Source organism: Cyprinodon tularosa, unplaced genomic scaffold (genome assembly GCF_016077235.1).
Source record: "Cyprinodon tularosa strain WSP-4 unplaced genomic scaffold, ASM1607723v1 ctg229, whole genome shotgun sequence".
Taxonomy (NCBI): Eukaryota; Metazoa; Chordata; class Actinopteri; order Cyprinodontiformes; family Cyprinodontidae; genus Cyprinodon; species Cyprinodon tularosa.
In genome coordinates this window covers 717,513-744,419 of record NW_024038856.1, presented here as the reverse complement: position 1 = coordinate 744,419, position 26,907 = coordinate 717,513, and the positions used below count along the sequence as shown (strand labels likewise).

The 26,907-nt window shown below is 40.6% G+C and overlaps 1 protein-coding gene across 2 annotated transcripts in view; it reads left to right on the top strand.

The window, feature by feature from the left end:
* slit3 (slit homolog 3 (Drosophila)) overlaps positions 1-26,508 on the top strand; it is a 283,239-nt gene extending 256,731 nt beyond the window's left edge. For both annotated transcript variants that reach the window (XM_038286679.1, XM_038286681.1), the window contains 11 exons: positions 1,910-2,007; positions 4,915-5,054; positions 7,478-7,571; positions 8,475-8,612; positions 9,208-9,448; positions 16,437-16,567; positions 24,612-24,766; positions 24,937-25,094; positions 25,277-25,434; positions 25,594-25,781; positions 25,860-26,508. In XM_038286679.1, coding sequence (XP_038142607.1) covers positions 1,910-2,007; positions 4,915-5,054; positions 7,478-7,571; positions 8,475-8,612; positions 9,208-9,448; positions 16,437-16,567; positions 24,612-24,766; positions 24,937-25,094; positions 25,277-25,434; positions 25,594-25,781; positions 25,860-26,113 — 1,755 coding nt within the window. In that variant the 3' untranslated portion in view covers positions 26,114-26,508. The remainder of the gene's footprint in view (positions 1-1,909; positions 2,008-4,914; positions 5,055-7,477; positions 7,572-8,474; positions 8,613-9,207; positions 9,449-16,436; positions 16,568-24,611; positions 24,767-24,936; positions 25,095-25,276; positions 25,435-25,593; positions 25,782-25,859) is intronic.
* The last annotated feature ends 399 nt before the right edge of the window (positions 26,509-26,907 follow it).

Here is a 26,907-nt window from a genome sequence, read left to right as displayed (position 1 = left end):
TCTGTGGAGTAAATCATTATTTATTCTTAATTTCTCTGTTTTTTGTATTTTATGAGATAAAAACCTAAGAATTTATCTATTACAAAGCCTTGATAATTTTGATTTGAATTGAGAAAGCTTCCTGATGGGAAAGCGAAACGTCTTCAAACTTGGAAAACAAAGTCCACTGGTTGGTTTTTTTCACTTTTTTTCACTTTTTTGGAATTATAAAATTTGCTATAGATGGAGACAAAAGCTGGTAAAGAGATTTTTTTCCATTATCCCCATAATATTAGACTTTCAGTGAATGAAAATGTCAGCGATGTTACAGAAACATCAACAGACGGGTCTCTGATTTGCTACTCACTGGCAGCTGACAGAAAAAAAGGGCAGATGTATGGGGACCCTGAGTATTAAAACGACAGCACACAGGAATTGAACTCAACACAGCAAAGGGACAAGAAGTGAACTTTCACCACTAGGCGGGCTATTGAGCTTTCTCTGCAGAGCAAAATAAGATGTGTGACAAACTGCACCTCTTTCTGCCTCCATTCCTGCTGTAATCCCACCCTGACCCCCACTTCCCCCTCCCCTTCTCACCCATCACCTAATATGTGCCGCTTTAGAAAGACTAAAACAGCATTAAACTTCAGATGTCTAGTCAAGAAGTAAGTTACTTATTTTCCGTATTCTGGGACAATAAAGGATTTACATTTAAAAACAAGCCTTTAGTTTTTCATATCTTTTTTTAGTCCTTTCTATCCAAAATAATGAATTATTGCTTATTTTTCCTTTTAGGACCTTAACCGCTGAACCTCTAATGTCCAGTCTACTTCCTTATGTGTAGGTGTCATTTATAATCTTTATAAGGACATAGCTTTGATCTCATCTGAGCACAGATTTTACAACTTTTTCGCTGTACAAGCAAACAAAACCTTAACTCTGTTTTTAATAAAACAGTCATCTGCCAAGGACACACGCTGGGAAACAGCAGCAGCTTGAGTGGGCTTATGTGGGTTTTTTTTTATTTCTGTGGTTGTGTCCATCGGGTCATTATTAAAACATGGTGATGAAGCACAGTTAAGTACAAAACCAGAGTAAATCTGAAGATAGTGGAAAACATGAACTCCACCTGAGACAAGAACATAGATGGTATGAAGGATGAAAACAAAGAGCTAAAGCTGGAGAAATAGGAATGTGGGGAGAGTTTAATACAACAAGCAGGGTTAGAGAGGAATAAGTGTGTAAGAGAAACAACAAGAGAGAATAAAGATTGATGGAGATTGAAAGAATAAATGCATTTCTCCCTCAGAGGAGATGGGTGTGCTGAAGGTTTAAGATTAAAACTGTTGCTACAGGGGAGGCCGGGGGTAAGTAAATGTGACAATGGCCTATTCCACCTGAACTTAATCAACAATCACATGGCTCATCTCAGGGGAATTGAATAAAACGAGTTTTAAATTAATACTTGCTTAAATGAAAAAGCAATTTCTTCAATATTTATTTCCTATTTTCACAATGAAGGGGAAGATGGGTGTTTTGGTCTTTTACCTCAAGAACTGCTTTGCTCCAACTTCCTTTATAACGATATTGTAGAACCAAGGATCTAGTCAAAGTAACCGAGAATCACAATCTTAGAATACAATGAGCTTTTGACCCCAACAGTTTCATGTTCATTAAATCTGAATGTTTGTCAGTATTTGTTTAAGATATTTACTTACAAACCTGATGAATGGTCAGATTGAATAAAATTAAGGAATTATTTAATAACTGTTGATGATTAGAGATGCCATGCAGAAGAATAAATTATTTATATAATATCCACGAAGATGCTGACAAAGGTCTGAAGAATAAAGAATTTTGGAATAAAGAATATGAATAAACCCAGAATGAACCCCTCTCCTTTATCTCACCCTCCTGTGTCTCTTAGGGTCAAGACTGTGAGGTAGCGATCAACGCCTGTATCAGCTTCCCTTGCCTTAACGGGGGAACCTGTCACATTCAACCCGGACAAGAGGACCGCTTCAGGTAAAAACCGATCTTCTAAAAAAATATGTTAATTTCAGCCAGAATCTGAAAATGTTTGATCAGGGAAGTAAGTGAAACAGTTATTCATATTACAAATTATACGACTGAGAAAATTGACCTTTAGATAAATGCTTAGCTTTTGGATCAGGCCTGCTGGTCCTCTGTATCCTGTTTTAAAACCTTTGAAGAACCTGAGCTTGGATTTATACTGGAAGCGAATATGAACTTTCTCCATTATGCAATTTTCCACCTTAGCTGTGGTGTAAATGTGTTTTGGAAAACTTCATTGAGGTTCTAATCCAGACCCACAGAAATTAGTTTAACATCTCCTTACATTCCTCCTCCTGTGGGGTTGTTTCTGATTCAGATTCTGTAATTTTCAAAGGGGACCAAGCTTAGATTGCATTTATTGGATAACAGACTGTTACAGAGGAAACATTGCACAGCTTTGATAGAGTCGCTGCAAAGGCTGCAGAAAACCAGAATCATTTAACAAACTTAAATCGCCTTTTCAGTGAGCGGAGAGCTCTGGTAGGGATTACAGACAATAATCTAAAAACATTTTTGTGATTATCTCACAGTAGCGATACTCTATGGTTGCATTTAAGTTACTCCCCGCTCAGAATAAGTTTTTTAACATTCCTACCACAACAGTTTAACCCTCTGCAACATCACACAGCAGCAGCATGGCATGTGTGCACTTTAAGCCTCAATAGGTTGATTGTTTTGCCTTTAGATTAGAACATAAACAGTGAAAATTATCTGATAGTTTACTTGCTTCCCTCATAAAAATGTAAGGTATTCAATCCATTCATCTATTGTTTATATGAGCAGTCAGTGTGATGCTGTAGATGGAGTCACAGGCACGACAGACACAGAGGACAAGCAACCATTCACACACTTATACCTTAGGCAATTCAGAGAGACCAATAAACCTACAGATTGGACTTTAGACTAGGGGATGTAGCCAGAGTACGCAGACTTCATGTATGCACGAAGACAGGATGCAGAATGCATATGCACAAAGATCCCAGGCAAAGGTGCGGCTGGTTTTTGCGAATGTAAAAAAGGAATAATAACTGAGTTTGTTGAATTTGTAATCACTATTTTGTGTAGTCTAATCTAAAAATCCTATGAAAAGGAGTACAAACAGAAACAAATTACCAAACATGATTTGATAAAAAAATATATATATACAGTATACTTTACATGTTCCCATCAAATAACTCATCCCATAGTCCAGGGTCTACAATAAGGGCTGCCTCCCTCCCAGAGCTGTTTTCTACCCTGTTTATTATTATTATTATCATCACTTTTTTTGGAAGTTGTTTCTGCAGAAATCTATCTCAGAGATTTTATCCGTCCTGTGCTCGAATTTAATTATTTTTTTTTTCTTCTTGGAGCATTATGAGGATGGATGAAGAACGTTGATTTTAAAATTAGGACTCCTGCTCCCTGCATTCCTCTGATGATTGTTGGACTTTTATTGCCAGACAGGAATTTAATTAAAACATTTTAATAGCAGTGTTAAAAATGCATGCCCCCTATACAAGCTGACTTGAGATTGTGCTTTATTAAATTGAGATGTAGCTCAGATGGTCTGCAGCTAGCACAAAATGGTATAAACAAACATCACATATAGATAATTTTGATCATTACGACAGCTTTAGACATTGTGAGTCATATTTCATGTTTAGCTGCTGGATTGATCCCTTAGATCTGTCATAATGACATGTGAAGAGAGAGTGTGTACTTATTTAGAATTACCGGTACTATTCAGGACCTGGATTATTTACTCATCTTCTGAGGACCAGTTGCTTTATGGGGACCACAGCCCAGTTCAAATGCAGAAGACCCCTTTTTGTGAGATAATCTTCAGAAGTATAGTGTGCATAAAGTTAGGTTAAGCAGTGAATATACTGGATAATGTGAGGAATAGAATAGAATAGAATAGAATAGAAAATCCCTTTATTTTCCCACAATGGGGAAATTGTGGTGTTTCAGCAGCAAAAAGATTGTAAAAAAACAATGGCACACAAATGTGGACCTTGGAAAAAATTATAAAAATAACATAATAGTAAAGAGTTAAAAAAATAAATTATAACATACTGTACTGTAAAGTGTTTTTACGATTTAAAACTGTGCACCTGGAGAATAAATAACCAATATACAGCAATGGACTTTTTTTTACAGTAATGGATATCTGAAAATAGCAGCAACATCAGAGATGTGCAAAATGACAGCAGCATGTTATTTAACTGACTAAGACAGAAACTGTGCAAAATCAGCATGAATGTAACAACTTATTAAGGTTGTTGGGAACAGTGGTGGTTATAAAGTCTTTCAGCTGCTGGGAGGAAGGATCTGTGATTACGCTCCCTGGTGCATTTAGGGTGCAGCAGTCTGTCACTGAAGGAGCTCTCCAGTTCTGCAACGGCTTCATGCATGGGGTGGGAGACATCATCTAACAGAGATGTTCATTTAGTTAGGATCCTCTTGTTTCCCACCTCCTGCACTTAGTCTGGAGGGCATCCAATCACAGAGCTGGGCTTCATGATCAGTTTTCCATAAATGCAGCTGATATAGCGTATGGAAGTCTATGCAGTCTTAAAGCAGGCAGAAATACAGATTGCATGTGTATACATTTTTATGTTACCTATTTAGTACCTTTACAAGAATATTTACTAACTTTGTAAGGACCAACATGCCTTATGGAGACCAAAGTTTAATTCTAATGTGACAGACTCTGTTTTTATAATGTTAGGGGGTCGGTTTAGAAACATGATGAGAATTAGCTTCAGGTTTAGGTCAGGGTTTGGAATATACGGGTAGTGGTTAGGGTTTGGGTAAATATTAGGGTTAGGCATAAATTCAGTTACTAAAATCAATGTTTTGTTGTGTGTCTAGCTGTGTGTGTCCGCCAGGCTTCGATGGACAGCGGTGTGAGATAAACCCAAACGACTGTGAAGACAATGACTGTGAGAACAACTCCACCTGCATTGATGGGGTGAACAACTACACCTGTGTCTGCCCCCCCAATTACACAGGTACATACACACAAACACATACCCACTTGGTTTTCTTTTTATTTAGAGTAGTTCTTTGGTGCCATCTCTGATCACACTGATCCATGGTAAATTCAGTTTTTCTTTTTCCATAACGATTTATCCCAAAACATTCAGTGCATTTAGTGGATTATAATCTAATTCAACAGGGTCAGGCTCAATATACAGTATTCCTGAAACCGTCTATATTTTTCCCTCAAAGGCCACAAGGATGACTGCCTCCCCACACATGGACTCACACACATTTTAAATCTTTTTTTCCAATATAGTGGGCGGTAAGTTGGTAATGGGCAGCCTCTTCACAGCACACTGTAACTGTTCCTTCAGGAGGTTTAAAGTGCAATCACACACCAGAGAGAGAAGAACCGGACAGCAGTGAAATTACAGAGAGGAATGGGGTGCTGGAAGGGGAAAAGTTGAAGCAGACGGAGCCAAGAGAGGGCAGAGAAGGGGCTGTAAAAGGCCACGAGCTCTAAGAGAGAGAGCAGAGCTGGAAAAGTCCTGTAAGCAGCAGTGAAAATGCTGACTACGAATTCAAGTCCTTTGATACTGACACACATCCAGACATCAGGTCTGCACTCACTCTGAATTAACAAAGTGCACACACACTCACAAGCTTGATCCTCTGATCTCTGGAAGCTTCAACCAGTCATCAGGTGTCCCATCATTGAGGACGGTCCGTCGCTGGCTCCCCTGACTCAGCTTCCAGAACCCCAGGATTATATTTAGACTGCATTAGTTTTTCATCAGACACCAGATGAAAAAAGGATTCATACACCTGCAAATGTCAGAAAACTCTAGTAAAAAAAGCAACAAAGAGAGTTTCCACACTTATTTTCTTTTCATTGTCAAATTTATTTATATAGCACTTTAAAAACAGGTATAAAACTGCACCAAAGTGCTTTACAGGAAAGACAACAACACCAGTTAACAAAACAGTTAATAATCTTACAGTTGTAATCTTACAGTTACTCCATTAACTGTAAGTTAATAATCAGACACAGATTTTTACATTTTTTTTTTTTTATATGATGTGATTTGTCTATAATTCATCTCATTGAAAATCGAGTCCTTGTCTGTATTGAAAGGTTTGAGTCATTTATTGAAGGGACACTCATTCGGTATGCAGCTCCTATACTGGTTCTAGTTCAAATAAAGCATTCACACCGAATCACAAAATGTATTAAGTGTTGGATAATGCTGTTTGAATGCAACAAGTCCAAATATTTTAGACTTTAAAACTAAGCCAATCTTCTTCATGTAGAACACGGAGAAGAGCCCTTTACCACCTTTTATAAAACTAAAGAACAAAATCTATACATAGAGTCAGGCAAAAAGTCAGGAGGCCTTATTTATTGTGTTTTTACATGATTGTAAAGCGCTAGAAAGATTGTTCAATGTTTTTACATTTTAGAAATAATGTTTTTAAAAGTGCGACAGCAGAGTCTGGTTATTATGGGGGAGCATGATTTGTCATCATACTGTGGAACAGGGAAGCATACTGGACAAAACTAAATATAAAGGTCACCCTAAATACATATAAAGCAAGAAACACATCGGATGGGTGAGATCAAAGCACACCGAAGTATGGCTTAGTCAAAGTTCAGATTTTAATCATACTGAAAATATGTGGAAAGATTTGAAAACTGCTGCTCTCGATGTTTTCCATCCATCTGATTAAGTTTAAGCTGTTTTACGACCACAAAATAATGAGTGTAGAGGTTTCTTACTGGTGGAGATAAACCACAGAATATCTTCACACTGAGATTTTATAAAGCACTGATTAGGGGTACAGAATCTAAATGACCTTCATTCCTTTTAAATTTGTATTTTTTAACAATATTGAAGGCATACGTGATGTGTGGTGGTCGGTCACTTTAGGTGCCAAAACATTTTGAAGGTGTATGAATAGTTCTGGTCTGCTCTGTCGCTCGGGGCAGTAATTGTAGCTTCACTGATTTTGCTGCAAAACAATTATCGTCTCAATCTTTCCAATCTTAATTGTTGCTTCAATAAAAAAAATAATAATAATAAATTTATTCCTATTAGTATTTTTTTACCAGAGGGTTTTTAATGTGGAGCTGCTGTATATTTCCTACATTTGCTTATCATCTTTAAAATGCAAATAATAACTTTCAGTTTGTTTAATTTATTTAATTTATTAGAGGAAAAAGTTTTTATAGAGATGATTTTGGATGCGACCGTTCCAGAACATGATTGAAATGTGTTAAACCTGCATTTCCTCTCTGCTTTTTACTTACTGTTAACCCGAATCCTGGACATGTTATTCTGTCCTCTGTCTCTGAAGGCTGTCCTTCCTCTCTTTCCTATGTCCTCCATCTGATCTCCATCCTCTGTCCTATTTCACTGTTACAGAGTGAAATTCCTTTTCTCTCTGTCCTCAGGTGACCTGTGTGACGAGGTGGTTGACCCGTGTCTCACCGGTGTTGACCCATGTCAGCATGACTCCAAGTGTGTCCAAGTTGGCCGAAGTTACAGGTGAGGTGGGCCCATAAAGGGGTCATGGGTCACATCACTGAGGAAAATGCTGGAGTAGGGAGATCCAGCAGTTCATACACTCATTATAATCAGAAAGTTCTTCACTGATTTTCATGTTTAACGGTTGATTGAAGGTGTTTTTTATTCGGGATTTAAGCCCTCTAAGAATGTATAGCAGGAACTGGGAGCAGAGATTAAAATGATATATACTGTTTAAAGTTGTTTCAGTTTCAACCATCCAGCAAGTTGGATTTAGAGGTAGTTCTCCTTCTTCATCATTCCATTCTCTTTGTGCATCGCAACCAATGATAGCAAACATGCCCCAAGCATGATGCATCCACCACCATGCCTGACAGGTCCATTGCCCCTGGTGTTGTCAGACTGAACTTTAGTCCTGTTTGTGATCAAACAGCTGTGTCTAGTCAGAACATCAAACTAGTCCGCAGCTGGTGTTTGACTCGTCCACTGAGAAAAATGTACTAAGTGCCACAACTTTGGATCAGGCGCCTGTTTTTTGATCAGATCACTTTGAACTGGTACTACAGTGGATGGCAGTTTCCTGTCCATAACAGAGCTGAGCCTTATCAAAACATTTTTACTAAGATTGGTTCAATTGGTTAAAACCCAGACATGTGGATGTTCCAGTGATCCTGAACTCCCATCTGTATAAAGCTAACTTTAGTTTTCTGTAGTAACACAATGTCCTCCCGGCTAAAAATGTAACAATTATGCCTGATCTTCAAGCGGGTTCACAGTTTGTTTTGGTTTCTTGTCAACCAATTTTTTCCTGATTTGTAATGGATCTTCTTCAACCTTTCAGACGTAAATAAGTTTCTCTCTGTATGCAGTAAAAGCTGGGATCACTCCTGATCTGATCTCATCCTTATCTCCCTCCCACTGCAGGTGCGAATGTTTGCCAGGCTACGTGGGCCAACACTGCGAGCAGGACTATAATGACTGTTTGGAGAATAAATGCCAACATGGTGCAGAGTGTGTGGACGCTGTCAACGGCTATACCTGCATCTGTAAAGAGGGTTTCAGGTGAGCGGAGTGGGTACAGCTGGTACCCAGACCCAGTTTGATTCTGCAGGGCCAGACAGGAGGAAAATACAGATGGCACTCCGTAATCAGACACTTGACTTTCTGGACCTACTGAGTGCTAGTGTGTGTGTTCCTGTATGTGTGTGCAGCAGATGCAGGGCCATGTGGTTAATTATAGCGGAGACTGCTGGCGAGAGCCAAACAAATTCATCACAAGAGACAGAGAGAGAGAAAGTTGTGTGAGTGCTGAAAGTAGAGAAACAAAACATTTTGTAGGTCAAATTTGATTTGATTTGATTTTTTTCGATACACCTGTTTTGTTTCAATAAAGCTTTTTGCTTTTAGAAAATATTTGTACTGGTTTAGTTTTCAGGGATTATTTCAAAATTATAAGACTTCTCTACTCTGTTGCAAATTGGAAAAGATGGGTTTATTTTCTTTTTTGAGTGCTGAATCTTTTTCAGATTATTGTTCCATCTCATTATAATCCATCCTTAGTTCCTGTGCTGCTGTATCTCAGTAGATATAGACCCAATAGATCGCCCAGCTAGAGTTTTGTAGAAGGCTAAACCTGTCCAATCTGCTCCTCTCCCAGTGGGCTGTTCTGTGAAAACCCTCCACCAATGATCTTGCTGCAGACCAGCCCCTGCGACCAATCAGACTGCCAGAATGGTGCCCAGTGCCTGGTGGTTGCTGGGGAGCCCATCTGCCGCTGCATACCTGGTTACTATGGCAACAAATGCGACAAAATTTCCACCGTTCACTTCTTGGGTCGGGATGGGTTCGTGGAGCTACACGGCACCAAGCTGCGACCGACGGCTCACATTTCACTGCAGGTGGGTTGGACCTCCGACCTTCATCCACAGAAGTTCATCAGAGTGGAAATCAGAATCACTTAGTGAATCAAACAGAATTGGTCAGAAGTTTACATCCGCCTATAATTGGCATGGGTATCTGTTAGAACTCTGGTGATTTTACAGCAAACAGTTGGAAATTTAGTTTGTCTAGATTGCGCTTTTTCATGACATGTCACCTCAATGCACTTTACAGATTTTATGAAATTGAATTCAGTGAGTTTAAAGAACTAGCTGTACCAGCTTGAAGTTGCTGTGAATTTTCTCTGTACTGCGATCTGGATTCTGTCAGGGTCTCTGTGGGGCTGGTGCCTATCTCCAGCAGTCTATGGGCAAGAGGCGGGACACATGTTGAACTGGTTGCAGTCTGTCCCAGGGCAACACTAAAACCATGCAATCACACACTCACAACTATTAGAGAAGCCAGTTAACCTAACAGTCATGTTTTTGGACTGTTGGAGGAAGCTGGAGTACGTGGAGAGAACCCACGCATGCACAGGGAGAACATGCAAACTCCATGCAGAAAGACCCCAGGCCGGGAACTGAACCCGAAACCTTATTGCTGCAAGGCAATGCACCCATCTTGTAACCCCTGCCTGTATTCATTCAGAAATTAGCTACTTCCTAGATACAAGAATAAAACCTCCATCTGGAAACAGCTTCTGACAACCTCTGACTCAGTAGTGAACTGGGCTCTATGGAAAAACTCACTGCTCTTTCAAACTGCTTGTTTCCAGACTTTGACCTGGCTTTTATAATCCATAAATCTTAATTTGGGTTAAGTTCCAATCAGCCTGCAGCATAATGCTGCTTCCACTTTGCTTGATAGGCTAGCTGTTCATTTGGAGTGTAGTTGAATAATTCAGAGATCCTCCTACCTCCTCCTTCTACCCCAGTGTCACTGAATGTGAAACACACACAGCATAATGCTACCACCTCTGTGCTTTACAGTTACTACAGCTGGCCTTAAATTGAATCTTCAGAGCGTTCCTGTCATTGTGGCCAAACGGCTCAGTCTTTGTCTCTTCTGACTTCTTTGTTTCTTCTGAGGGCTCAATCTGCAGCTTTAAATTGTTGCTTGAGGAGTTGGAGCTTCTTCTTCTTCAACAGCCTCTCAGTCCATCTTTCCCTGAAGGTCTTAGTTAAGTTCCTTTCATCTGTGGAAGACTGTTAGGGATTGGCAAATTAAAATGTTCAGAAACAAAGATCCAAACTATTTGGGCTGGACTAGCCAGTCTAAGAGGTGGCTTTTTTTTTTCTTCAGATCCCATCCTTGTTTAAAATGATTGAGGAAAAGGTGTATCCATGACATCAAACCCATCAGATTAAATGCTTAATGGCTTATAATGCATGTGGTGGAGGTGGAACTTGACTCATACCATATTTTACAAGCAGGCTCTAACCAGAGTACAAAAAGAAGCAGGAGGCCGCGTTGCACAACTGAGCAAGAAAATAAATACATTAGAGTCTCTAGTTTGAGAAACAGACGCCTTACAGATCCCTAACTGGCATCTTCATTAAATAGAACCCACACTAGCCTGTTTGTGCTGTCCCCTGAAGGGAGGAAATCTTCAATTTCGTAGCAATTTCTCGCATGGAATAGCCTTCATTTCTAAGAACAAGAATGGACTGTCGAGTTTCAGATGAAAGTTCTCTTTATCTGGCCATTTTGAGCGTTTAATTAACCCCACAGATGTGATGCTCCAAAAACTCAATCTGCTCAAAGGAAGGTCAGTTTTGTAGCTTCTGTAACCAGCTAAACTGTTTTCAGATGTGTGAACATGATTGCACAAGGGTTTTCTAATCATCAATTAGCCTTCTGAGTTAATAAGCAAACGCATCGTACCATTAGAACACTGGAGTGATAGTTGCTGGAAATGGGCCTCTATACACCTATCTAGATATTGCACCAAAAACCAGATATTTACAGCTAGAATAATCATTTACCACATTAGCGATGTATAGTGTGTTTATTTAAAGTTAAGACTAGTTTAAAGTTATCTTCATTGAAAAGTACAGTGCTTTTCCTTCAAAAAAGGACATTTCAATGTGACCCTAAACTTTTGAACGATGGTGTACATCTGAGCCTGTATATATTTTGAAACCGTTTGGAGAACATCAGCACTAATGACATCCTTCCTCCCTGGAAACCTTTAGGTGGCACTGCAGGCAGCATTTCTTTTCATTTGAATTTCTTTTAAGTTCAAATATGCATTTTGCTGAAATGGTTTTTGAATGTTTGGATTGTATTGCATAAACATCTGTGAGTTGTTTCACTTGGTGCCAACACGGCCACACACACCAGATTTTTCCTGCCCCTGAGAGCTGCATCCTAATAGAGACATATTTCCTCCATTTAAAAAAGAGATTGTAAGTAGAGAAGCAGAAAACCGAGTGCAGTCTAACAGAAATTTGGATCCATGTGAGCGTGTGCTTGTCCGCATGCGTTGGTGCGTGTTTGTGTTGTTGCCAGGAGCTTTGAACGTCACTGTCGAGGCTGCTAAAAGACTCAGTGGCAAAGGAAGAGGGAAAGAAGGAAAGAAAGAAGCTGTGGCACATAATAAATCACTGGATGCTGTTTTCTGGTTCACTCCTACACCTGTTTACCCCTCTCTCCTCCTCCTCGCCTGTTGAGCTCTCCTTCAGCAGCTCGTTAGCAGGTGTTGACTTGGCTATGCTCCACTGGCGACAGTGTGTTAAGTGCTTGGCCCGACGGCCCCGTTTTCACTTTCTAGTTAGTTAGTGCTTTGGTGTGCACTCGAGCAAGTGCGACCTGTCGAGTGAGAAGAAGTATGATTTACTGTTTGTAGACAAGCAAGCTTTATTTTTCGTAAAGTTCTGGTCTTGATTTTACATACAGTGCTGTAGGAAAAGTATTTACTCTCCTACAGATTTCTGCTTCATCCTATTAAAGATTATCTGATAAAATAAAAACATCTGATAACAAAGGTCCAAACCAAGCTGGACCCATGGGTGGAAGGAAGGAAGGAAGGAAGGAAGGAAGGAAGGAAGGAAGGAAGGAAGGAAGGAAGGAAGGAAGGAAGGAAGGAAGGAAGGAAGGAAGGAAGGAAGGAAGGAAGGAAGGAAGGAAGGAAGGAAGGAAGGAAGGAAGGAAGGAAGGAATTAATTATTGTTATAACTATATTACATGTATAAAGTGATATTGTTTAAAAAGGGGTACGAAAAAGGGACATTTGTTTACTCACACCTCTTCACTTTATTATAGTCCATAACATCAACATCATTACCCAATTCCTACATGACTCATGTGTCCATGCTACTCCATAGTCCATTAAATCCAGTAAATGAATTTATTTCTGTTATATAAGCATATTTATACACATTCATACATGCCTACACACATCTCCCTTCATACAATTGTTATTCATGCCCATACAACCATCAATCATTACAGAAATGTGTATGAAGCCATCTACAGTGGCTAAGAGAACCTATGGATGTTCACCGCCCTTCTTCCATCTCACATCTTTTTAAGATAACCAGTTTTGGTCTCATGTAGAAATACAAGTTAAGAAAGAAACTTATTGACATCTATCTGTGTGGGAAGGTCTTAGAAAATTATTTCTGCAGCTTGAAGAACCGCGTTTAGAACCATTACCCAGAGATGGAAGGAACATGGACCAGCATAGAACCATCACAGGAGGCAAACCTACCGACATACAGCTCCAACATAGCAGCATTGACTCACCACTGAAACTATTGTCGATTTGATTTTAAAGCTCTTTTTAGCCTCTTAAAACCCATCGGGTCGCCGGCAACCCGGTGGACCTTAAGTGGGGGTAATAATTCAGAATGCATAAAATTCTAGTGGTAAAAATTTTACCAGCAGGTGGAGCCATTTCGCGCAGCTCCAGGCTGTCACCAAAATTTCCAAACCTCACATCTGAAAATGTTATAGCTAGAGGTCTGAAATTTCCTACATTTGTGGTTGATATGATGTAGAACAAATTTAATACAATGAAACCTGCTTTTTCTAAAGAATCTCTTAATTACTGCTGTTCAAAAAAGACCTATCATTTCCAAGAATAAAAAAAACAACTTTGAGTCATGTTTGAACTGATGCAGCTTGGTCTGTGTTCTACTCACCCAATTTTAATTTATATATTCAGAAACTACAGGGTGTTAGCTTTCAAATAATGTATTGCACATCTAATTTGGGTTTATAGTTCCGAAGTTATTTGCTTTTCCATTTGGGTATGCAAAATAGGTGAGGATTACCCAAAAGGAGGTGGATGTTAAGAGGTTAAAATGAATTCTTCCTTTGAATAATGATTAATGATCATAAGCAGTAATTACAACCAGTAGCTTGTTAAAGAGCAGGATTCTGTGAAGCATCTTCAGGGCCTCCCTGATTCTGGCAAACAGCCCTAATCTCCCTCAGTATAAAGTCCTTGTTAGGCGACTGAAGCAAAGGAGCCATGTTATTGTGCTTCGAACATCAAGAAAGATTAAAAGAAAAGGCTGAGGCAACAGGGCAGCATGACCTTCTGCCCTTGCTGTACCTCACCTGTAAACAGTACATCTACTACCATATGAACATGGTTGCTATCTTACAGTAGGAGCTCAGAAAAAGACAATATTATTTTGAGGAGGATTCCAGATTTTCTGATTAATCCAGATGTTTTTGCGTGGAATGTGCTGGAAAAGCTCCAGCCTACAGATGACTTCTCCTCATTCTTTTCAGTTTTCAAACAACTTTCTCCTCTAAAGCAAAGACTTGGACTGACTCAGCTTCCCATGTTTACGCTCCAGTGGGGGCCAGGCATCTGCTCAGTTACAGTGAAGACCAGCTGGCTTTGATGTGGGGACTCAGGAGGTTTATAAAGCCACAGGTTATGAATCTGAATGCCAGATTGTCAACACTTTCTAACATAACACTCACAGAAATCCCAAGGATTAGGTGAGGTTCAATCACATGAGATGAAATTAGATTAAATTAGTTGAGATTAGATGAGATATGAAATGAGATGATCACTCCTCCCATGAGGATTTGATCAGATTAGATTAGATTCAATTAGATTTGATGAGATAAAGTGAGATTGAGTGGTTTTATTCTCCATGTTAAAAATAAATATACTTTTGTTTTTCACTGCAGTATCAGATTTCTCGGCTTCTTGTTGTTTGGATCAGAAGAATGACAGCTTTTACATTGAATGAAACTGAATGGTGTTTGTTGTACGAGCAGGATAACGATAATCTGTGAAAGGTGCATAAATGTTGGGACTAAGAACACGACCCTGGGGAACACCAGTATTAATGATAACAGGAGAGGATCTACCAATGTTTATTCAACGCATCACATTGTGTTCAGGCACAATCCTCTAATAGAAATATTTTATTTTGCTCTCTGTTTTAATTATTGCATCTCATTACCATCCCCTCCACATGAGTGAAACCTGAAGGCTATCAAACCTTTCAGGCCGTCTTCCCGAAGGTGTAGTAGAACAACCTGCCTCCGCAGCCGTTTGCTTGAGTCAGGATGATCTTCAAACTCATTTAAAACATCCTTACTCAGTCAGCCGTTTATTCCAGGTTTATGTTTCTAACAGCGTTTGTCTTCTGCATGTTTTTTTCTGTTTTTTTTTTTTTGTTTTTTTACTTTAATGTGTGTTCCATCTCGTGTGTTTTTATAATTTTATGCACTGCAGTCAGAAGTTAACATGGAGAAGAAAATTATATATTTTTTTCTTAAACAACCGTGGCTCCGAATGACACAGAAAGACTTAGATATAAAGATGCAACTAAATGTCCCTCTGCGACCGTCAGAGGATCTACGGACTTATCTTTCAACAGGCTTCTGGCATCCTTATGGCTGGTGAATTGTCCTCTTCTTCATTGAATTTGGAGTTACTTTAAATTTCTTGGTTTCCTTGAGTCAACCGGGCTTTTGAGCTTTTTATATACATTTTTATTAAGGTTGAGGTCAGCGCTGTTCAGGCTCAGACTGGTAATCCGTAACACTGGGCATTTGCCCAGGACCGGGCCTTATTTAAGAGTGCGAGGGTCCTCCTTAAATCCCCAAAATACCGAGGGGAGGGGGGGTGTCGATGGAAAAATGCCAGGACCAAAAATCGTTCCCAGTCCGAGCCTGGCGCTGTTCCATCTGACCCATATGCTTTTGCCCACACAAACGAGCTAAATGTCTTCTGGGGAGAGGTTTGGTCCATTCTAGACAAAGATTGTACTTTTTAGATATTTTCTGATTTGAAGACATTAAGGATGTTTTGAAATTCAAGGTACTATTCATTATGGTGGCAGCATCCTGCTGGCCGTCTGTTGGTGCATCAGTGGTTCTGATGCACTAAGTGGTTGGAATGATGAAGAACGAGAACTACCTTCAAAGCTATTACGACAAGGATCCTAAGCAAAAACCCAGAATGGTTTGGAAAGCCTTTTCAAAGTCCAAAAAGAGTTTCACTTCTGTAATGACCAGGTTTAATAGTCCAGACGCTGCTGGATTGATACCAAATGTGTAGTTTATGTGGAACCTGAGAAACAATAACCCTGGACCCATTTAGGTGGTCCAAGTGGACATAAATCTTAAACTGGTTTTGGAAAAAATAATAGGCAGTAATGGATCAATCTTTTTATATGAGCTTTGCTCAGAGGGGCAAACATCTAACCAACTAGAAACCTGTGGAGGCCACACAAAACATGCAACACCTTTTACTGAACATTAGTCATGATGTCTGAGCAAAATCCTCTACACATTCAAATTTATTCAACAATCTCATGTTTTCTTTAACAATTATTTATTTTTGTTGTATAATTATGACACCCTGAAGGAACACAACCTCAATCAATGAAAAACTAAAATGATTGACCAATAATTCTATACATCTGACCAGAGCTCCTTCATATGATCAGTATAATGATTTTTGTCATATATTACTTGGCTGATTAGATGTAAATGGTCCATATTGACTAAATGTTCACGGTTTTCCTCCAGATGGCCACAGATAAAGACAACGGCATCCTGTTGTACAAAGAAGACCTGGACCCGCTGGCCCTGGAGCTCTACCAGGGACACATCCGGCTCATTTATGACATGGCCAACTACCCGCCGACCACCGTTTACAGGTGAGCCATGCGATCCTTTCAGATCCTCTCACCATTTACAGGTAACAAACACAGACACACCCAGCTGTAAATGCTTATGTGAAGTGGAAAGTCCAAACAAACATCTAGAGGGTTCAAATTGAAATAAACACATTCATTACACATTTTTATTTACGAAATATTTGAATTGCTGCCAAGGACTGTTCAGACTTGGCTGATCGGACCCAGCAGATCCACTGTTTATCTTCATCAGAAACAGATTCTGATCTGAACCTCCCCCTCTATAAACAAACACGAGCTCAGAGGATTCTTTCTAAATAGTGTAAGGGCAGCCTTTCCCCCAGCCAAAACACCACGTCTCTTTTGATCCAATTTCAAATGTTAATATATAAGTGATATTTACAATCAGCAGCGTACAAAAGTATTCATTCCACTTCAAGTTCAATAATGGACTACTGACCTGTCCAGTGTCCCCACCTGCCATGACCCTGACAGATAAGCTGCAGAATATGGATGGATGGTTTCAATGGTTTCAGCCCATGATAATCTGATTAAAAGGGCTGAGTAGATTAAATGTGTATTTTAAGCAGAACATAAAAGGTCCTGGTTATGGCCTCAGAGGTTCTTTTAGAAAACATGAGATAACAACCACATCATGAGGACTGAGGAACCTCAGCACAAGGTCAGGAAGGGAGTTTTGGATCTGGAAGAATATGCTAAGTTTTGAACCTCTCCCAGAGCTCAGTTTAAACCAAAATCTGAATATGGAGGAAAAACATGGATCATCTGCAGACATACCAAGAGACGGAAGTCCACCTAGACTGACAGCATTGATTAGAGAAGCAGCCAAGAGGACTGTGGTAACCATGGGGGAGCTGCTTAGGTGGAGAATATGTCCACAGGACGGCTTTAGGTTATTGACTCCTCAAATCAGACTTATATAAAACAGAAGCCAAAATGAAAAGGCATAATAGGTCGTTTTTGCAATTTATCTCAAACCATGAAGCAGGAACAGTAGACATGCACAGCAATCAGTTCAGGGAAAACCTAAACCTTTTGTTCAACATGCAAAACACAGAGAAACAATAACCCTGAACTTCCACACAAAGAAACACAGTGATGGCAGCATCATTCTGTGAGGATGTTTTTCTTCAGCAGAGGGGATGGAAGATGAAAGTAGCTAAATCCAGGAAATCCTTTGTAGAAAACCTGTAGGAGGCTACAGAAGACCTGAAACTAGGATAGAAGTCACCATAACCTTCAAGCAGGAGAAGCACCATGAGAAGGAATGGATGGTTTAGATTAGAACAGATTCTTGGTTTAGCATGGCCTAGTCAAAGTCCAGACCTAAACCAGACTGAGAATCTGGGGGAAGAGTTGAAAACTGATCTGCACAGATGTTCTCCATACAAATATTTCAACTATGGTCTCACCTGAACCCTCCAACTCCTTCCACACTTTGTTCTCCTAATTAACTGCCTTCTGAGGATCCAGCTTCAAAGTTACGGACCACCTTGTGTCTTTCCAAATAAAAAACAATGAGGTCCGATACCTTGAAGAGACAACATCTGGACAACTTTAAGGGATGTGAATAATTTGGGAGGCAGTATATATCATTTGATTGCATATCTTCTCTGTCATTATTTCTCAAGGATGATGAGGTCCAGTTTTATTTGCAGAACTTTCCTCTTGGATATGTATGAAAGAGGAGGCTTTTCCTTTTTCTGTTTTTTAGAGGGTGTGTGTGTGTACGGGGGGGGGGGGGGCTGTAGGGGGGGATCATTGGAGAGAAAGGACAGATTTTTGGAAAAACTGAAATGAATGGGATGGACATTATTAAGATTCATCTGATCAATTGAAAAGGTGGAAGTTGTCAAGCAGGCGAGAGTAAAGGACATTCCAGAGGGAGACAGGGATGCATAAATGGAAACCAGAGATGGGGGATCTGGAGTCAACAAGTAATTTCTTTGTCATGTTTTTGTTCTACCCCGCCACTGAACCAGGTGAATCCAATCTGGTTTATCTATGTAAATTGAACTCACCAGGTTCAGTGGATGGGTAGAAAAAAAACATGACATAGAAATGAGATTCCAGATCCCCCATCTCTGATGTAAGCACTGATCAGTGAGATAAGTCAGAAGGTAAAAGATAAGGAAATATGGTTAAACAGCTGGATGGATGAGAGGAGCGAGGGATGATGGAGAGAATTCTCCTGGTCTGGAATAGTTGGGGACAGATAGAGATTGGGTGAAGTGACAAAGGCGAGACAGGAAGGGAAAGAGAGTGTGACTCAAAAGATCCCAGAATAAAGCTTTGTTCTCTGCAACGTTCTGCTCAGCCTCAGGGTTCTGGAGCAACTTTAGGAATCCACAACCAAAGGAGGGTCGAAAACCTGGAAAAACGGAATTCAGAACAAATCCATATTCCTCCTTGTATAAACTCAGAGATACCTGGTTGGTTTTAAAGAGATTTAAAAGAAACGTTTCTTCTCATGGCATCTAGAAAGTATTCACCTCTTTAACTTTTCCACATTTTACTCTGATATCCTTGAACGAGTCTGTCGTCTAAATAATAGCTGAACTTTTTTAATCTGCCTTTTAGAGAACAGGGAACATTTCCGCTGCTACTTTTTTCACTAGCAAACTGTTAGCAAAAATGTACCCTGAATCCACCATCACAATTGTGAAACATGGTGAAGGCAGAATCATGATTTTGGAGAATGGATGGAACTAAATCCAGAAAAATGCTGTAATAAAACCTGTAAAAAGTTAAAGGAGAACCACTCAAACATCCACCCAGAGATGCACTGAATGGTTTCAGCTGTAGAGATGTCCTGGTCAAAGTCTAGACGTAAATCCAACAGATAATCTGGTGTTTGGCTAAATAGTTTGTGATTGAGCCTGAATCAGGAGCCCATCTGACTGACAGGAAGAAATCCCCAGGATGTTTTCATCCAACCCAACCCAGCCAAGATATCAGCCTGCAAACGTGCATAGCAGGTAGAGACAAACCCGAGAAACCTATAGCTGGACCTGCTGCATTACAAAAGGAGTCGGAGAAGAAGACGTGACGAAAAAATGACTTGTAAAAAAGAACAAAGGAGAGAAAAAGATAAATTATAGAAAAAAAAAGAGAAATCCAGAGTGGATTTGCATGCAGACAGGAAGAGACGTCACCCATTGTGCCCTTATTAGAGGTTGTGATGCCTGCTCTTACATGAACATCAGGGTGTGTGTGTTGGTGGTGCATTAATACGCTGCCCTTTACTAAATGTCACACTAATCTCCCATCAGGTCAAAGAGAGCACATCTACTGTTATTCATCAGCAAACAATGGAGGGAGGGATGAGAGAAGAATGGATGATGGATGGATGGAGAGACAGCAGGAGGAGAGGAGGTCCTGTCCTCCTTTTTTAGTCGTTATGTGACTCTGTGGACAAATGAAACCCTGAAACATTTCCCCAAAATGCAGAGCGACAGTCATCATGCTGACCTCGTTTAGTCAAATCATTCTGCAGCTTTTGGTCAGTTCATATAAAATATAATATTTACAGCAATAACTGTTATATATAATGGATCAAACGAGTTTTGTTCAATTAATTAACAGCTCAGAAACATGAGGAGGAAGGAAAGGTGGTTCTACTACGTTCTGACCCAGTAGGCCCAGAGAAACATCTTTAATACAATGGTTAGAACAGTCTGAGGGGATCTGCAAGTTTCTATAGTTTTAAAGGAGAAGTTCACTTTTTAACACTTTAAGCCCATTTTCTGTAGTGTCCAGGATGAAATCGAATGATCGACACCAAAATTTTGACAATTGGTCCGGTCACTGCTTTTTGGCTCATGCAGAATCCCCCCCTGGCTGCTTCAGAATGGCTTCCATTGTGCATGTCCGATAATGTCCTTAAAACAACCTTAAACGTTCTTTTTTTTTTATATGCTACTCACCGGGTCGTCAGCGCTGTTCAATGACGTTCCAAAAAAAAGTTTCGTAAAGAAAAAACGTTCCTGTAGTGTTTTATTTAGCATTTTGTAAATCCCATTGAGTTCTGTTGGAATAGTCAATATTCCCCTGCCACCGGAAACGGAAATGGGGCCTGTTTACACAGTTGTAGTCTTTTCGCTTCACTCTGTGTACTCCGACGTCGAGGTGCTAACGTCTCTGTTAAACACTTTAAAAAACTCTGAAAGCACTGGAGAGATGTAAAACCACCAACTATAAATCAATGGGCCCAGAGATTGAAACATGTTTACATAATGGAGCAAATGACTGCAAGCCTACAGCTAACTATGGACATTTTTATACGAAGGTGGACTTGTATTTCAGAATATCTAGGGTTCTGATGGAGAGGACGAGATATTACTAAAAGGAGGGATCTGATGGAATTCCTCATTGGGAAAGGGTACTGCTTGGCCACAGATTATAGATTGTGGATGTTGTCTGCTCTGCCTGCTGTCATAATTGTAAAGACTTTTGGTATTTTGTGTTTGTTGTGATGTGTACTATTTGAGTTTCTGTCAGGAAATGTTATGTTTTGTAAGATTTATAAAATGGTTAAATAAAAAGTTCTAAAAAAAAAAAAAAACTCTGAAAATGGAATACGAAAGGTGGATTCTTGATTCTCGACGTCGGAGTACACAGAGTGAAGCGAAAAGACTACAACTGTGTAAACAGGCCCCATTTCCGTTTCCGGTGGCAGGGGAATATTGACTATTCCAACAGAACTCAATGGGATTTACAAAATGCTAAATAAAACACTACAGGAACGTTTTTTCTTTACGAAACTTTTTTTGGAACGTCATTGAACAGCGCTGACGACCCGGTGAGTAGCATATTTTAAAAAAAGAACGTTTAAGGTTGTTTTAAGGACATTATCGGACATGCACTATGGAAGCCGTTCTGAAGCAGCCAGGGGTGGATTCTAAATGAGCCAAAAAGCAGAGACAGGACCAATTGTCAAAATTTTGGTGTCGATCATTCGATTTCATCCTGGACACTACAGAAAATGGGCTTAAAGTGTTAAAAAGTGAACTTCTCCTTTAATTCAATCTGGAAACAGCCTGATCTTGATTCCAATCATGATCAGGCTTGAATTGAAAAGGATTCCTGGATGGGAAGCAAAACATCTTCAAACTTGGAAACAATGTCCAGTGGATTGTTTTTTTTACTTTTTTGGAATGTCTATGACCTGGATGACTGAGAATCTTCACCAGCAGCCTAATCTTGAGTTGATTTCCAATTAATCACAAAATAAGTTTCCTTCTGTAAGAGAGGACAGAAGTAGCCTCTGATTAGTTTCAGCAAAGCAGCTGCTATACTAGCTGTGGAGGTTCTGTTTTCATTCAAGCTGAGGGTTATGCAGAGAAGATCCATGTAACTCTGCACTGAAATCTCCTTATTCAGTCTGAACCAAACTCTTTTAGATGCCTCTTATTCTCACTATCAGTTAGAGGAAATAGAAAAACCAGTACAACATCAGGTTCTCCAAGGTTTCATCAAATATTGGCAAAATTAAAAGCTCAGCTCCTCCCTGAGCACACTCTCTCACATAGACATACTGCCACCCAGTGGATTGTTGGTGTCACTGCAACATGACTGCACATATTACATTTAGTAGAAGAAACTGTCTTATTTCGCTTGAAAAATTATTGACAATTTAAAATAGTTTATAGAAACATAAATCTGAAAGTTTTTTTTCACCCTCCCCTCTCTATCAACCTAAAATAATATTTTGAATTAATTTCAATTTTTTATTGTCTTTACACTCTCTGCATTTAACCCATCCCCTTGGGGAGCAGTGGGCTGACATTGTGCGGCTCACAAGGAGCAGTCTGGGGTTAAGGGTCTTGCTCAGGGACTAAGAGTGGCAGTCTTTAGGACTTGAACTCAGAACTTCTAAGACCCAAGGGCAATGCTCTAACCACTAGGACACCACTCCCAGGTATACAGTTGTGCTTGAAAGTTTCCATACACTACCATTAAAGACACAAAACCCTATATATATATACTGATGTGTGTGTGTGTGTAAGGGTATATATATATATTAATAATAAATTAAGTAAACAAGTTAACAGTTAACTGAAATCAGGTGTTTTCCATAATATATCAGGAAATGTTCACCCAGAGTTTAACACCTGTTGACATGTTGGTTCACTGTTCATGAGGAAGGTGCTTTAATTTGTCTGCTAGAGGGGTTATTTAGATTTATTAAAAAGAAAAATCAAAATCAATAGTTTGTTTTATCACATCGTCATTTGCTATTTGTATTTATTATTAAGTTTTAATTTTTGTGCTATTTGAAATGTGTGGATTTATAATTTTCTTTAAGGGAAGAGTATGTAAACTTTCAAGCAGAGCTGTAAATGCCACGCTTTCACATTTCTGCTCCTGGTTCAGAGTGATGCTCTCTGTTGGTCTGTCTCATCATATCTAGATTAAACCCGATGCTCTGCTGCTCTAAGACGACAGGATGTGGCTGAAGCAGTGTGAATAATTACGGAAAGCTCTGTATGTTTCAAATGGTTCAGACATAAAGTCCATTAGAGGAAGACCCCTTTCTTCCCTCCTAATAACTTCCTGTCCTTCCTTTAAAGGGATAGTTCGGGATTTTTGACATGAATCTGTATGGCATCCCCATCACCAGTGTCATGTAATCACACTGACTTACCCCTGGCAGCATCCTGTGAGCAGAGTTCTCGTCCAGCTTTTGTCAAGCTGAAAGTAGTCCGGCAGGTTTGCTAGACCCAGCGAAATAAAACGTTTCTCTTCCCAAAACATTATGTGTTCAAAAGAGTGATATTTTTGCATCCCAAAAACATTGTAGTGGAAAAAGTCACACGTCATTATCACTTGGTCCTATTTTCTCTCTGTTCGTATCAGTGCGCGCCGTCATTCTGACAGCGAGCTCAACAACAGCCAGATGCATGTCTCGCTCCGTCTAGCTAGGAGCTAGGCGGAGCGAGACATGCATCTGGCTGTTGTCAGGTTAGTAGGCCCTAGCTGTCAGGTCATGGTGTCGCGCGCACTGATATGAACAGAGAGAAAATAGGACCAAGTGATAACGACGTGTGACTTTTTCCACTACAATGTTTTTGGGATGCAAAAATATCGCTCTTTTGAACACATAATGTTTTGGGAAGAGAAACGTTTTATTTCGCTGGGTCTAGCAAACCTGCCGGACTACTTTCGGCTTGACCAAAGCTGGACGAGAACTCTGCTCACAGGACGCTGCCAGGGGTAAGTCAGTGTGATTGCATGACACTGGTGATGGGGATGCCATACAGATTCATGTCAAAAATCCCGAACTATCCCTTTAAGTGTCCCTCCAGAACTTTAACCCAGTTCTCAGTAGACCTTATGCCCATCAAGCCATGAGAGGCTGTGGGTAGAAATACCTTCTCTCTCCATTCTCTTATTATTCTGATGCTCTACTATAAACAGGCTCAGCAGAGGCCTTTAGGACCTAACCATCCCACCAGCTATCTTTCCCTTCCTTTATGTCTCTCCTTTTTTACTTCTGCCAAACCACTGTCTCTAGAAGAGTCTGTCTCTTCTCCAGCTAAAACCACTTCGAGGACAATCTGGAACACTCACTGTCTCTGTGGGGTCAAGCATGGAGCGAAAGGTTCTGAACCATCTTCTCCTCTCTGGAAATTATCAGTTCAGCTTCTTCAGAGTCATGGAGTTTGGCCTTTAAGTTGTTAAAATCTCAATTAGCTTCAGATTATGAGAATAAATGAGCCCATGTGCTGCTATGGGGCCCAGTTCTTGGCCAGGGCCTCCGCATGAGGAAATCATGACCCAGACTAAGGAAAAGATTTAATTTCTTCCAAAAGAACTGCTTGGGGAACATCATCAGATTGTTTTATGCCCAAGGAAAACATTTCAACACCAGTTTTCTCGATTCTCTTTCATTTCCAAAAAGAGAGCAAAACAGAAAGAGAAAAACTTTGATTGGATCAGGTTCTGATCTGTTTCTCTCCATCTGGGACAGAATTCTACAGTAATTTACCACGATCAGAACCACACTGAGAAATCTCTGCATGTTTTCTGCCGTTTGTTGCAGCGTTGAGTCGGTCAGTGACGGGCTTTTCCACACAGTGGAGCTACTGATCCAGAACCATTCGTTGAGCCTGGTGGTGGATAACGGCGCCCCGAAGAGCCTGGGCAAGCTGGCCCGGCAGCCCTCAGTGGACCTCAACACCCAGCTCTACATTGGAGGTTTGCACACACTGCATTTTGGAAAGCTCAATTGATTTATCACTCACTTTTCACCCATCTCTCTTCCCTTACCTAAACTCTATTCACACCTTAGCCCTAAACCTGACTTTTAGCAAAAAAACAAAAACAGAGTGGATCGATGTTTTCATCCCTGTTTGTCCCATTCTCAGGTGTCCCCTCCCAGGTGGTGGCCTCAGGTCTACGTCCAGGTCCTGACCGCTCTCCTCAGGGGTTTGATGGCTGCATCCACAACGTTCGCATCAATGGAGAGACTCAGGACCTGAGCTTCCAGTCCACAGGAGGACCGCCACATGGGACGGAAGCCAAGGTGAGAACATCCAGAGCTCCTCTATGTGAAGCACTCCTCATGTCGGAGATGAAATGCTCCAACAGGCCTTAGAATCAGTGCGGGAACCAGAACCTTTGTCAGATTCTTTAGATAGAAAACGGAACGTTATGAGTGGATCATGAACCTCTGCTAACCTTACATCTTCCTGTTTTTTTATCCAGGCTGTAGCCGTTCTGGTAGGATGTCACTCCTGCAGTGTTTGTGCTCAAGGTGCCTGCAGAGAGGGAGGGGAGACAGGGGTCACTTGTAACTGTCCCCCAGGAAGGATGGGACCTCTGTGTGATGAAACGGCTGCTAATAATCCCTGTCAGAACCACAGGTGAGTGAGCTTATGGAAATGTATTGCTCTAGGTTTTATTTATGGGAGTCAGAGTAAAAGGGGGTGATTTTTTTAATAATAAAATTAATCATTTATGAGTTTTGTTCACTTCATTGGATTCCATTTTCCTTCCTCTCACGTCTCCTCCTCTTCCTCCAGGTGTGTGCATGGCGCCTGTGTTGTGAAGGCCCAGTCCTACAGTTGTCAGTGTACTGAAGGCTACCAGGGTCGGTACTGTGACCGACCCGCCTGCAGTCGGTGCGGTCGGGGAGAATGTCGAATGTCAGAATCAGGCGTGCCAGTCTGTCACTGTCAGCCGGGCTACACCGGACCCACGTGTGACACAGGTAAGACCAAAACCACGCAGCTGAAGGTGAGACGTTGATCTTCTGGCTTTTTGCTGAGGTCTCCATGTTTTGGTTCAGAGCTCAGCTGCCAGGGAGAAATGCTGAGGGAGCAGCTGAAACGCCACCAAGCCTTGAGAACCTGCACCTCCACCAGCAGGGTTCCCCGCATGACCTGTCCCAAATCCTGCCAGGCGTCGGCGCCGCCTGGCGTCTGCTGCGGCGTCACCAAGACCAGACGACGAAAGGTGGTTTTCCGCTGCACCGACGGCACCTCGTACTCGGAGGAGATGGAGACGGCTCTGGAATGCGGCTGCTCCCAATGCCCGCTGTGACGGGCCGGGCCTGCGGCTCGCTCCCTGGCTCTGCAACACACACCTCTGCCGCTCTGAGATCTTCCCACACGGACGAACACCAGCGCTCCATGACTAACTCCCTCAGCCAAGCCGACCGCCGCCCCTTCGGTGCCGGAGAAGCCAGAACAGAAAAGGACAAAGAGAGAAAATATATATTGTAAAATATATGTGAGAAACATAGAACTTATTTTTATTATGGATTGTTTCTAAGATGATAAAAGGACTCATAAGTTGTTTTTAATGTTGGTTCTTAAATGTGTTTCATAGTTAAAAAAAATATTTTATTCTTTGTAAGAAAAAAAACCCAACAAACTAGATTAACATTCCTTAAAATATCTGTAAATCTTTATAAATACTTACTTTAACCAAATGAATGGAAAGTATTCAGTGTATTAGCGTGATGTTGATGTGTGACTGTGGACACTGCGAGTGGAAATGTGATGAGACCCGGAAGAAGATGCTGCCTTCTGTTGACTGAACCTTCAGCCTCATCATGGAGGCTGAGGGTTCCTCACTCGATGACTGATGTCGTTCTCACCACGACACCTCCTGCAATAATGCCTTGTAAAGTATTGTGGTTCTGATTTATCCTGTTGTTCACCAAGGCTGGATTAGATCCTTTTGGGATCTAAGGGTCAACAGAGGAAGGTTAAAGGAATCTGTTCCTCCTAGGACCTGATACAGGTGCCTGGTGATGCCTCCAGGACATAAACAGAAGCTTCTCTTGTTAAAACTGAAACTTCAGACAAAACAAAACGAAAAAATTTACTTTT